Here is a 12,875-nt window from a genome sequence, read left to right as displayed (position 1 = left end):
ATAAACAAGAATTAAATTTTTTTTCGTAAAACACTAAAACAATCTAAAAAATTTCTTTTAGATTTAAAAATAGATTCTAACATATCAATAATCAATTGCATATCTAATATTAAAGCAATACATATAATAGATAATAGTATAAATTGGAACAAGAACAAATAAAAAATCTTGAAGACAAGATAATATGATTAATTTGTTAAATATATCTCAAGAAATAGAAAATTCACCAATAATTATTAATAACGAAGAAAATGAATCTGGATACACTTTTGATGCTCTAATTAATAAAAATAATATTAATAAAGTTGCTATAAGAAAATCAAATTTTACACTATAAAAAAAACATAATTTTAGAAATAACTCATTAAAAAATTTCTTTTCTAGAAAAAATATTATATAATATGGAAAAATTATAGGAGAAGAACCAATACCCATAGAATCAACTAAAGAAAATATTATTATACCTATAATAAATAAACAACAAATTAGAAATAGATTATCTAATATTAAAGAAGTAGATAGAATAAAATTGCTTATATTCATATATCAACTATTCAAATAATTTTAAAAAATATTTTTAGTGACTTAGATACACCATTGGAATTAGAAATCAGAGATGATCGTATAATTAATAAACAAGAAATTATTATTGCAAAAGGAAAAGGCAATTTAATTGAAGGAAAAATAAAATTTAATATTAATATTCAACTAGGATTAATTCTTAAAGATAAAAATCTAAGTAATAGTATTATCGTATGATATAAATTATTAAGACAAAAATTTATGTTAACAGGTAATCATCCATTTACTATTACATATCAAATAAATTATGCACTAACAAATTCTCATCATAGTATTACGTTTAAAACAGAAGATAGAATTTATATAGATAAATTATTTACCCCTTTATTATCTCTTGAATCACCAAATATGGCTAATAATGGAATATTTAATGAAACTAATTTTCAACCAATAATAACTACTCCTTTAATAAAAAGAAATCCAATTATAGAACCTCCAAATTCAACTATAATAGGTAGATCCTCCATCTCGGAAAATCAACCTACAACATCTACTGAAAATAAAGATGAAAAATTAGAAGATATTAAATAAAATGATTAAATCATTAAGTTTAAGAATATGACAGACTCATCTAGTAATTCCTTAAAATATTTTAAATCACTTGAAGGTCCATATCAAAATTCAAAACCATGCATAATACCACAAAATTTACCACAAGGAACACTATATTGGTCTTAGTTCTGAAGAAGATAAACCAATAGGAGATAAATTAAATATAATTAGTCAAAAATTAAATAATATTATAGAAATAGAAAGTTTACTTGTATTAAAACAAATTCCTGAATTATTACAAAATTTAACTCAAGAAAAAATATTACTTGAAAAATATTTAAAAATAAAAACTTTTAAAGAAGAACCACTTAATGAAAAACCAACACTTAAAGAAAAACCACTTACTATTAAACGACCTTTCACATGGTAAATAAAATTATGAGCAATAAAACTCAAGTATATTGTTATTTCGATAATAAATATAAAGTTAATTTACTTAAAAAATTATGGAAAGATTTAGAAAATTCCATAAAACATTTACAAGAAAAAGAATCTAAAGTACGAATTAATTTCTAAAAACAAGAATTATAGTGCATGTCAATTAATTAAAATTGGAAGATTAAGAACTCAAATTAATCATTTTAAAATAGTAATAAAAAATCTTAACAATTTAATTAATTTTCTTTCAGACGCTTTAATAATTTGTTAAAATGAATTCAAAATTACAAATTAATTCTTCAAAAGATAACATGCTTTGGACTAATATATTAAAAACTCATTAGACAATAAACTCTAATATCTCTAATACTATTCAACATTTAGAAGATACTTTATCATATGAAGAAAACTATTTATTAAGATTACAATCAGAAAATGAAGAATGTAATAAATTAAAAAAGATATCTCGATTACAAGAAGGGATTAAAAAATGCAAAAAATCACAAAATCGTAATTTAAAAGCAATACGCAATGTTTCAACCATCCTAACAAAAACAACTTGTTAATATGAAAACTTTACTATAAAAAGTAGAAACATTAATTCAATACAGATATATAATTTTATAAACTGACTCTAATGAGTAGAAGAATAACAAATATTAACCCAAACAGTACATTTATTACAACAAAAATACACATTTATTACAACTAAAATACAAGATAAAGAACTAGTTTCATATATAGATACAGGAGCTACTTTATGTTTTGGAAGAAAAAATATATTAAAAAATTGTGAAAAATTAGAAAAACCATTAAAATTTACAATTGCTAATAAATCAATTCACAAAATTTGGTTCGTAGGAAGAGACATAAATATAGTAATTGAAAAAGCACCATTTAAAACTCCAACTATATATCAACATGATTCGTGAATAGATTTAGTAATAGAAAATAATTTCCTTAAATTATATCAACCATTTATACAAATAAATGATCATATAAGTCTCAATCACCCGACAAACGATATTATAAAAACTGCAATTATCAAATATTTTGATCTTATTAAAATAATCAAACAAGAAGTTGGTTTTCAATTACGCATATTACTAACGTTTGCTAAAGAAATTGCTGAAAAACATCTTGAAGAAGTATGTAGTGAAAACCCGCTAAATCATTTGAAAAATAGAAATAATAATATTATTAAAAACCCCTAATGATGAAGTTAATGTTCCAAATAAAATTTCATATAGTATAAGAGATGTTTCTGAATTTAAACAGGAATGCACTGATCTACTAGAAAAAAAAAGGGAATCATTCGACCTAGCACGAGTCCTCATTCTGCACATGCATTCTATATAAAAAATAATAATGAAATAAAACGAGGTAAATGAAGAATGGTAATTAATTATAAAAAGATGAACGATGCTACTATAGGAGACTCATATAAATTACCACGAAAAGAATATATTTTAGAAAAATTAAAAGGAAATACACATTTTAGTACATTTGATGCAAAATCCGGATATTGACAATTACGCTTACATGAAAATACAAAATCACTAACTGCTTTTTCATGTCCTCCTCAGAAGCATTATGAATGGAATGTCCTTCCATTCGGTTTAAAGCAGACACCGACAATATATCAACGATTCATAGATGAAACCTTAAATTATTTAGATCATATTTGTCTTGCATACATTGACGATATAATTGTTTTTACAAAAGGAAATGAACAAACACATATCAATGCCGTTATCAAAGTTTTACAGAAAATCAAAGAAAAAGGTTTAGTTTTATCAAAAAAGAAATCAAAACTTTTTCAATCTACAATTGAATATCTTGGTTTAAAAATCGGAGAAAATGGAATTATCTTTAACAGACAACATACGAGAAAAATTAAATATGTTTCCTGATAAACATGAAAATAGAAAACAAATACAACGATTTCTTGGTTGTTTAATTTATATTGCAGAACAAGGATTTTTGAAAATTTTAGCAAAAGAAAGAAAAGTTTTACAAAAGAAAATATCAGAAAAAATATCTTGGTCTTGGACCAATACAGATACTATTTTGGTACAAAATATAAAACAAAAATTTTAAGTTCTCCCTACTTTATATAATTCAAAAATCGACGATTTTCTAATTGTGGATACAGATGTATCACAAGATACTTAGACAGGATGCCTAAAAGCAATTATACATGGAAAAGTATTATTGGGACTAGATAATGAGGGAAACCTCATATTTGACCCATCAAAAGTATACATTGATAAAACATACAGTGGTATCAAAAGTGTACATTGATAAAGCATACAATGGCATGAAAATACCATCTGAAGTAAATAGTGATAAAGCATATAAAGTATACAATGATACGAATGTATCATCTAAAACATTTAAGACAGATAAATATGAGCACAAATCAAGTATATATCGGGAACATTTTCCCAAACGGAGCAAAATTACAGTACACATGAACGAGAAACACTAGCTTGTTTAAAAACATTGAAAAAATGGAAAGTCGAGCTACTACAAACTAGATTCGAGTTACGAACAGATTCCAAGTATCTATTTGGCTTTTGGCATTATAAATTACAAGATTATTGTCACGGGCGATTGATTCGTTGGCAATTACAATTACACCAATTTCATCAATATCTCGATACATCAAAAGTGCCAACAATTATATAGCGGACACATTGACGAGAGAATGGAAGTCATCGTAAAGCAACAACAATAGTTCAAACAAGAACAAAAAGCATCCATACATGGTAACATGGAAGAAACACCTTTCATGAAAGATTAACATAAATACGCTAGCTACAACACAAGCAAACATTATTCACACAAAAATATATGTCATTTCGGTGGCGGGAGGATTGAAGCAAGCAATGACGCATAAAGACATTATTGAAAACATGCGTCTTTTGTGGTGGAAGGATTTGTAATTTATTATATTTGTCATTTGTCGTTATTATTGTCGGTAGCTTAATTATTGTAAAGTGTCGGTAGGATGTAATGTGTAATATGTGACATAAAATAAGTGTCAGAAGGATGTAACATAAAGTGTAAGACCTTTGATACTTTAAGGGTTTAAATTGTAAAACAGGTTTGTCGTGTTGCAATCATAGGATTGCAATTCTCAATTATAGGATTGCAATTCTCAGTTATGTAACCGGCTCATTAGAGCCTATAAATAGGGCATTTGTCCATATGAAATAAACAAGGTGTATTTGAGTGTTTAAGACTTGAGTTAATTCTCAATATTCTTCCTCTCTTGAAATAATTTATCTATTTCTGAATAGCAGAGCCCTCTATCCAAATCCATCTATATAATCATCCAATATAATCCAAACAATTCATCATCAATTAAGAATATCATCAAAATATCATCCGGACACATGATATGACTAGACACTATTGGTTCATGCATAACATGTTTGCAAAGTTGTTTTCTTAATTCATCAGGTAATTCGGTTAGATGATTAGAAAAAATATCGAAAGTTTCTAATGTTTTCAATGCATCTGGAGTAATTTCTAATGCCTAAAATTAGGTTGCTCATTTCTGCAAAAATTAAATATAATCCTTTCCATTGTGTCTAATTAAACTTATATTAAAAATGCAACAAAATAAGGTTCACGTTACATCATGAGATGTCCATGTTCCTTATAATAAGAATTCACGTTAAGTACGGAGATGACATGTTAGTTTTGGTAAGAACTCACGTTAGGTAAACAACCCAATGTTAAAAAATACTTATTCATAATTTGATGCCATACTTCAAACCAAAAACACAAAACGCTAATATCAAGACTATAATACAAAACACTAATATCACAAATACTAATGAAACTAAAACTTCATAAACATAGAAACATGGAGTCCAAGTTAACAAACAGTCAAATACAATATCAATTTCATGAGGATGAGGATGAGATGACATATGCATTCTTCATGATTAAACTTGGTAAACTTGGATCTTCTATCATCGATCACAGACACATACATGAACTAAAAACTAAAATCAAACAAACTTCCATAAACTGTACATGCAAATATCCCCATAAAAAAACAGAAATATAAAACACTTATTTGAATCCCATTTTCCCACCAAATATTTATCCTTAACCTCACCCTACAGGGAAACAACAGCACCCCCTCTCTCTCTCTCTCTCTCACACACACACAGTATTTATAATCTAAAGTTGATAGAACCATAAAACTCGGCCACCATAGGCTCCATAAAACCACCTTTAACTGGCGGCATAGCCATTAACCACCGGATTATCTATCCTCTTACGGATTCAGGCGCCACCTGTCCACTTCCGCCCTTATGGCCATTAAATCCAGCGACATGCATTGACCTCTGAGAAAAGTCAACCAACATCTTCCTCTGTCGATCATCCGTATGAGGAAGACTAGCCCGAAGAAGCTCAACAGGCATTTCTCTACTAATGGCCTTTGCAGCTTCAGAAAACACAATCTCTGTAGTTGGTGGAATCTGTGCATACATAGCATTCACCAAACTATCATACTTACTCAAACAATATTTAGTCAAAAGCCCAAAAAACGCATCAAATGAAGCCTGCCAAAGTGTCGGATTCTGCATCCCCATGTTGACTCCGGTCAACAACTGAGTCGCCCTTTCCAGAACCGCTTTCAAAACCACCGACGCACCGTCGCCGGAAGGGCTCCCAAGTGGCCGGAGCGGCGGTTGCTCCGGCGAACACACCACCGCAGCCAAACACGCGCTCAGAGAATTCAAATCCATTGAAGTTATACAACTCGCGACAGTTTTCGCAAGTGTAGTGACAGTTTCATTAGGAACCCCTCCGAATAAGAATCTCAAATGACGGAATATCGTCATGCATACGATTCTTGCAAGATCGGAAGTAGGAGAGAGAAGATTGAGGTATCGAGACATGAGTTTTTGACCTTTTGGAAGAGAAATTACCCGTAAGAAAACCATGTCATCTTTCGGGGCTAACCCGGACCCGTTTACCCCCAACGGGTCAACCAACTGGAGAGCTGCTGCCAGCCCTTCTAGGAGCACCTGCCGCCTCTGTCTCGCCGGAGAACCACCGTCTTGTGGCTGAGATTGGAGGAGACGATCGATATCGTCTATGTCAAGAAGCACAGAAAGGGCATCCTCGATCATGATTCGAGCTGCAAGCATCGGTTCTTGTTCTAGGGTTTTCTCTGATCTTTTCTCACCATCATTGGAAGGATTATCAGGTTCAAACAAGGGTTGTGGTCTACGGATGAGAGAGAATGAGATTCTTCCATGTGAATCGATGGTGATCTGAGGCTGTGAATCTGACCCTGACCCTAACCCTGACCCGGACCCGGACCCGTTACGTGACCTGACCGGAGTATCTTTGAAATGGGCCGGGTGGAACCGGTTTTTTGATCGGGTATCTTTCTTGGCTAAACGGGCTTGGTGATAGTAATCGTTTATATACGGATCATTACTATGAGTTGCAGCATGTTGCATGTTGAGAATCGACTCGATCTCTTCAGAGGTCATGTATTTTGACCGGAAGTTGACCCGACACTTTTCACTTTTCTGATTGGTATTATCGGAACCCTGTCTCGAGATTCGTCCACTGTGTTTGCTCTTTCTTTGATCTCTTGTGTCATTCAGACCATATTTAGTTAATGAATGAGAAGGGATATTTGTGTCATATAAATATGGCTGAAGAGCAAACGGGTTGAATGTATGCTGACGAAGCGAATGTGGGGACATGAAACATTGGGACAAGAGCAGCTTTTGTTGAAGATTGTTGGCTAACACCTGGTTAGCCCATTGGTTTTGTGTTTGAGAGTACTGAGTTAACCCGGGGTGGACCGGGTGGGTTCGGGATGAGCCAAAACGCGACCCGTGTGGGACACTGGTTAGGTGAAGACTAGAGGTGTTTGATAAAGGGGAGAGATTAAGGTCTGAAAAGGGCATTTGGGAATGGGAATGGGAATGGGAACGATGACGTGGCGAGGGTAGACTGTTGTGGGCCCCGGGTGAAAATGAAGGGAGAGATGAGGTTGGTGTGAGTATGGGTTCTGTGAAGAATTGGTGTTGCTCTGTAGGGTATGATGAAGCTCTGTATAAGGGTTTAGGGTCTGAAGGGAGATGAGATTGTGAAGACCATCTTCTGCTTCCATGGCTGCTTTCTGTGTCTGAGATGTGTTGGTCTAGCCACTCTGGTAGGTCTACTGAAGCAGATGAACCTGAAAATATGTATATTTTTTTTTATAGCAAAACATGAACAAAGTTACAAAAGCAATGAAGATCAAAAGTATTTATTGAATAGGTTTGATAGATACTTACTTTCTCTTGAAATAGATCCTGACCCTCGATCACCAATAACTCCAGGATGTCTAGGTCCGCTTACTGATCTGTTTAACTGTTTAACAAAACAAGAAATTTAGTTAATTTGGCTCAAAAAATTCACAGCTTTATTGTGAAAAACTGAAATTAAAACTATACCTTTGAAAATATAGTTGACAGATCATCTAAATCCGATAGAGATCCTGCAACTGGCTCCTGTGGAAAAAAGAAGATGTAAGATTTAGAAAGATGAGATGTTTTATCACTGCAAGTTTAGGGATTTGAATTTATGAAGTTAATTGAAACTACTGTATTTATGAACAAGAAATGAAGATAAATACGGAGTGAAGTGAAAACAGAAGATGCACAAGGTACATTATACCTCTTCTCTGTCAAATAAATGGTATTCATCATCAGGAACTCCAGTTGAAGGATTATCTTCATCTTCTTCTAAGCACCCAAACTCAACTTTCTCAGTAGTAGGTCGACCAAAAAAAGCATATTGTGAAGCATCAAAGAGTTTATCATCTGCACAATAATGAATAATGAATCAGGCACAGAAAACAAAATCTTGAAACAACAGAAATAATAAGAAAGAACAATGACTCTTGCATACAATAAAACCAATGATAATTTGTTCTATTGCTCGATGAACTTCTTTGGTTTTCTTCCTCGGGTAAAAATGGTAACACGTTCGACATCCAGATACCGAAATATGAACTTGTGTGGGGTGTAGGTACTAGTAAATCATTCAAATAAAAGATTCCTTCATCGGAGATATCACCTCAATCACACACGAATTCAAAGAGATTTCGCCACAAATCAAAATTATATTAAAACGAATACCCTAAAACCGAAAACGATCAAACACCGACCACCGACCAACAAACAATAAACAACAAAACTTATGAATACAAGAAAGAGATAGCTTCACCTGAGGAAGAGCCCTTATTGATGCTACTCCAGTCTTTACTATCAGATCTCTCCATGTCCACAACAAGATTTGCCAACTCGAAATGGGAAATATTAGGGTTTGGAGAGGAAAAAAGGGTCGCCGTGTTCGGGGTTCCTTTGTTCGGTGGTTTTGCGAGAAATGGATTGAATTGGATAAGGGAGAGTAGGAATCCACCGCTCACAAGAGCGCCATGGAGGTTGTTGTTATTGAGTGAAGTTGCGTCTGCAGTTGACGTTGATCTAGCACACCTTGCGCCTCAATACTCTATAATGAAGCTTCTTGACTGCATTTGTTTCCAGTGGTATCAAGGTCCGAACGCAATCATTTCATAACCTAACAAAATGTATCCGAAAAGTTATTCTAGATTAATTTACAAAAACAGTCCCTGTATTATTACTTATCTTCTGTTTTTAGTCCAGTCTTTTAATTGTTGACTTTTTAGTTCAAAGTTGAATTTTTTTTTCTTACACCATTATCCACGAGTTATTAGTGTTAACTATTTATGTTGAAAAGTTGCATGCGGCCAACGCAACATGTGTTAAAAAGCAATATGGTTGTCTTTAAACCTTTTTTAAATTATTTATAAATTACAAAAATAATAACTTTTTTATTGGTCTGGTTGGAGTTGGTATGATTAAATATTATTAATAAATGGAGGAGATTTGTTTGATTTATAATTGACATAAGTGAAATCTCTAATAAAGTTCTAAAATTTTGGCCGGTTTATGTTTTAGTCCTAAACAAATTATTGTTTACGAAAAAGTCCCAAAAACCGGCAAAAGTTTGCATTTTGACCCTTTTTGACTGGATGGAACCGGTAACAAATTAATTTGAGACTATTTCATAAATTGACCCAAAATATTGGGGCTTTTCTGCAAAAAAAAATATTAGGGTTTTTCTGCAAACAAAAACCTTACTATTATTATTATTATAATTATTATTATTATTATTAAAATTAATATTATTATATTAAAAATATGAATAAGTAAACTATTTTTTAAATTTGTTATTATTAATATTGTTAATAATACATATAAATACATTTAAATTAAAAAAATATTAAAGACATTTTATAAAGGTGAAGGTTGAGCGGATGGTAATGCTTTAAGCTTTGAAATCATGAATGTCTGTTTGTATATTCTAACTTTGTATATGGTCATTTCATATTTGTTATTATTGTTTTTAATTCAGAATATTAACATTTAATAAGTTAAAAGAAGCTACTGATTTTTTAAATTGTTTACAAATAGTGAGCGTGTGATATGCGTGTTGTCTTGTGTGTAAGTATTTGAATTACCAACATGTGTGTTGCTCTTTTTCATTACTTTATCCTTATGATTTTTTTGGAAAGATAGCAGATATAGTGTGATAAAGCAAAACAAGTCATATTACTTTCTATTAAACAAGATATTTTAATTAATATTTTCGAATTTTGATATGGGCCACCAATGTAAATATTTATTGTAGGTCGGTTGAATTTGAAAAGAAATCATTCTACCTTAAGAAATTTTATATACAAAGTGAAAAATCCTTTTATCTTAAACTATTTATACATAATTTTACAAATAGACAACTTCTTTTAAATTGTTAAGTGTAGATATTTTGAATTGAAAACAATAATAAGAAATGTGAAATGATCATATACAAAGTGAGGACATACAAGCAGCTATTCATGATTTCAATGCTTAAAATTACCATCACCACCACCTTCACCTTTAAATAATTTATTTAATAATTTTAAGTGTATTTATATGTATTATTAAAAATATTAATAATAATGAATTTAAAAATTAGTATACTTGTTTATATTTTTGACATAATAATAATAATAATAATAATAATAATAATAATAATAATAATAAGGTTTTTATTTGCAGAAAAGTCCTAATATTTTTTTTTGCAGAAAAGTCCTAATATTTTGGATCATTTTGTGAAATAGTCTCAATATTTTGAGTCAATTTATGAAATAGTCCCAAATTAATTTGTTGTCGGTTCCAACCGGTCAAAAAGGGTCAAAATGCATACTTTTGCCGGTTTTTAGGACTTTTTCGTAAACAAAAATTGGTTTAGGACTAAAACGTAAACTAGACCAAAATTTTAGGACTTCTTTGGAGATTTCCCAAATATCAAATATAATAATATACAATTATCATTTTATTTACAAAAGGCAAAGACAAGGCATGGTGTTAACTTCAGCTAAGATTTAAAATCCGAAAAACGGACTGAAACAAAAACCGAAAGCGTTAAACCAGAATATGTAGAATCGGTCCGAAATTTGGGTTCGGGATATCCAGGTTTTGATCCTTCGGATCCAGGTAAACCAGGTTTAAGAACCGGAATCGATTTATGTGAAAAGTTTAAAACATGTATATCTCATTCGTTTGGAATCGGATTCGCATGCAGTTTTTTCTAAGTTGTAGTTTAGAGATTGTACATGATTTTGGACTATAATTTTTGTTATTTTTTGTTTCATATCAAATTGGGATATCAAGCTGAAAATTTTCTATTTTTTAGTTTTTTTTTTGTTGTATTTTGTGAACATTTTAAAACATACATATCTAATTTGTAACGTCCGCGTTTCCAGGCTAGGCATTATCATTGATGTAATAGTCTAGGTTAACCTTTGTAACCCATTTTGAAATAATAGAAGTGTATTATTTGAGTATTATGTATTTTGTGCTTAATTGCTTAATTATGTGGTTTGATTAATTAAGAATAAAAATAAGCGTCAAAATTTAAGTGTAAAATAAACTCGTTATCTTTGGATAATGTTGTAATAGTTGAAACGAGGTTACCAAATATATATAGAACACCCAAATCTGACTTCGTATGGGGAAGTTATGATTTATTGAAGTTTCGACTTAGCGGTATGCAGTCTGAAATACTCGATTTGAGATCGAGCGGTTTTTAGCCGAAACAATCTAAACAAGAATCGAAGATCTCGTTGTTGGTATCGAAGCGATGAAAAGTTAGGCGAGAACGGACGTCAAACGAAGAAGTTATGAATTTATAACGAAGTTTTCCTGTCCGGGCCTACTAAAAATATATAATAAAAATAAATTCAAAATTAGCCGACGAAGTCTAAACGAAAGTTGTAGAGCGTAGTCTCACCTACGCGTGGATATAAAGAACGTCGAAAACGGAGTTCGTATGAAGAAGATATGAATTTCCGAAGTTTATTAAATAATTAATATTTAAATTTAATTATAAAAGTCGGCATTATCCGAAGAGGAGTCACCGATCTGATCCGAGGTACGCCCCGCGTACTCGCGTACGCCCAGCGTACCCCGATGCATGCACCGCCTCGCACTCAAGTGACTTCGGATACGTAAGCCATGACGACCGAGGCAGTACGCCCCGCGTAAGGCCGTACACGCCGCGTACTCCGAGGCTCCAGCCTCCTATAAATAGGATGCGAGGGCAGCCGACTCAATTGCTCTTTTTCTCTCTTCTCTCTCTCGTTTTGCATCGATTTGCGTGCCAGAAGTACCCCGAAGCCCCGGTATCATTCCCGAGCCCCGAAGCAAGTCCCGAGGTCCTAAAGATCCCGAGAAGTAAGATTCCCGAGCCGAAGCTCTGCCCGCGAGAAGTTCGATTTTTGTGAAGATCTTCTAGATTTGCCGAAGAATACTACTTCTACAAGCTGTAGTGTTGTCCGATCATCTTCTGATCAAGTGAGTGTGTAGTTACTTTCTTCTAACGCATAATTATGAAGTATTTTACACGAAATACGTGTTATGTGTATAATTTTGTTGTTATGTGCGTGAATGTATATTCACTCTCTTCTATCTCATAGATCTGATTTATATTCTATGAAAATACGTGTTATGTGGGTGTGCCTCGTCTGTTATGTGGAATATGTATTGAATGAAAATGATATACAGGTTTAAACTATGTATGAAAATATATATTTTTATCTACTAATATGTTGGGTAGAACATGGGTAGATAGTTGGTGTGTAATAAACAGATGAGAGGCCTCGATGTTGTTGTTGTTGTTGATCTATTTATTCAGCGGAGTATGGATAACGACCACAGACTCTTTCTAGACAGTCATGTGGAACGCTAGCAGGTTCATAACCT

At 32.0% G+C, this 12,875-nt stretch overlaps 1 protein-coding gene across 1 annotated transcript; it reads right to left on the bottom strand.

Moving 5' to 3' along the window:
* Positions 1-5,445: 5,445 nt before the first annotated feature.
* LOC145065636 (protein PAT1 homolog 2-like) lies at positions 5,446-9,125 on the bottom strand. The gene is made up of 5 exons (XM_079012667.1): positions 8,773-9,125; positions 8,221-8,366; positions 7,998-8,054; positions 7,839-7,914; positions 5,446-7,738 (listed from the first exon to the last, which is right to left on the bottom strand). The coding sequence occupies exons 1-5, from the start codon at positions 8,825-8,827 to the stop codon at positions 5,802-5,804; spliced, it is 2,271 nt and encodes a 756-aa protein (XP_078868793.1). The 5' UTR covers positions 8,828-9,125; the 3' UTR covers positions 5,446-5,801.
* Positions 9,126-12,875: the final 3,750 nt, after the last annotated feature.

The sequence above is a fragment of the Lactuca serriola genome, chromosome 8, assembly GCF_051521515.1.
Source record: "Lactuca serriola cultivar US96UC23 chromosome 8, Lser_US96UC23_V15, whole genome shotgun sequence".
Lineage (NCBI taxonomy): Eukaryota > Viridiplantae > Streptophyta > Magnoliopsida > Asterales > Asteraceae > Lactuca > Lactuca serriola.
This window is presented reverse-complemented; position numbering and strand designations above follow the sequence as displayed.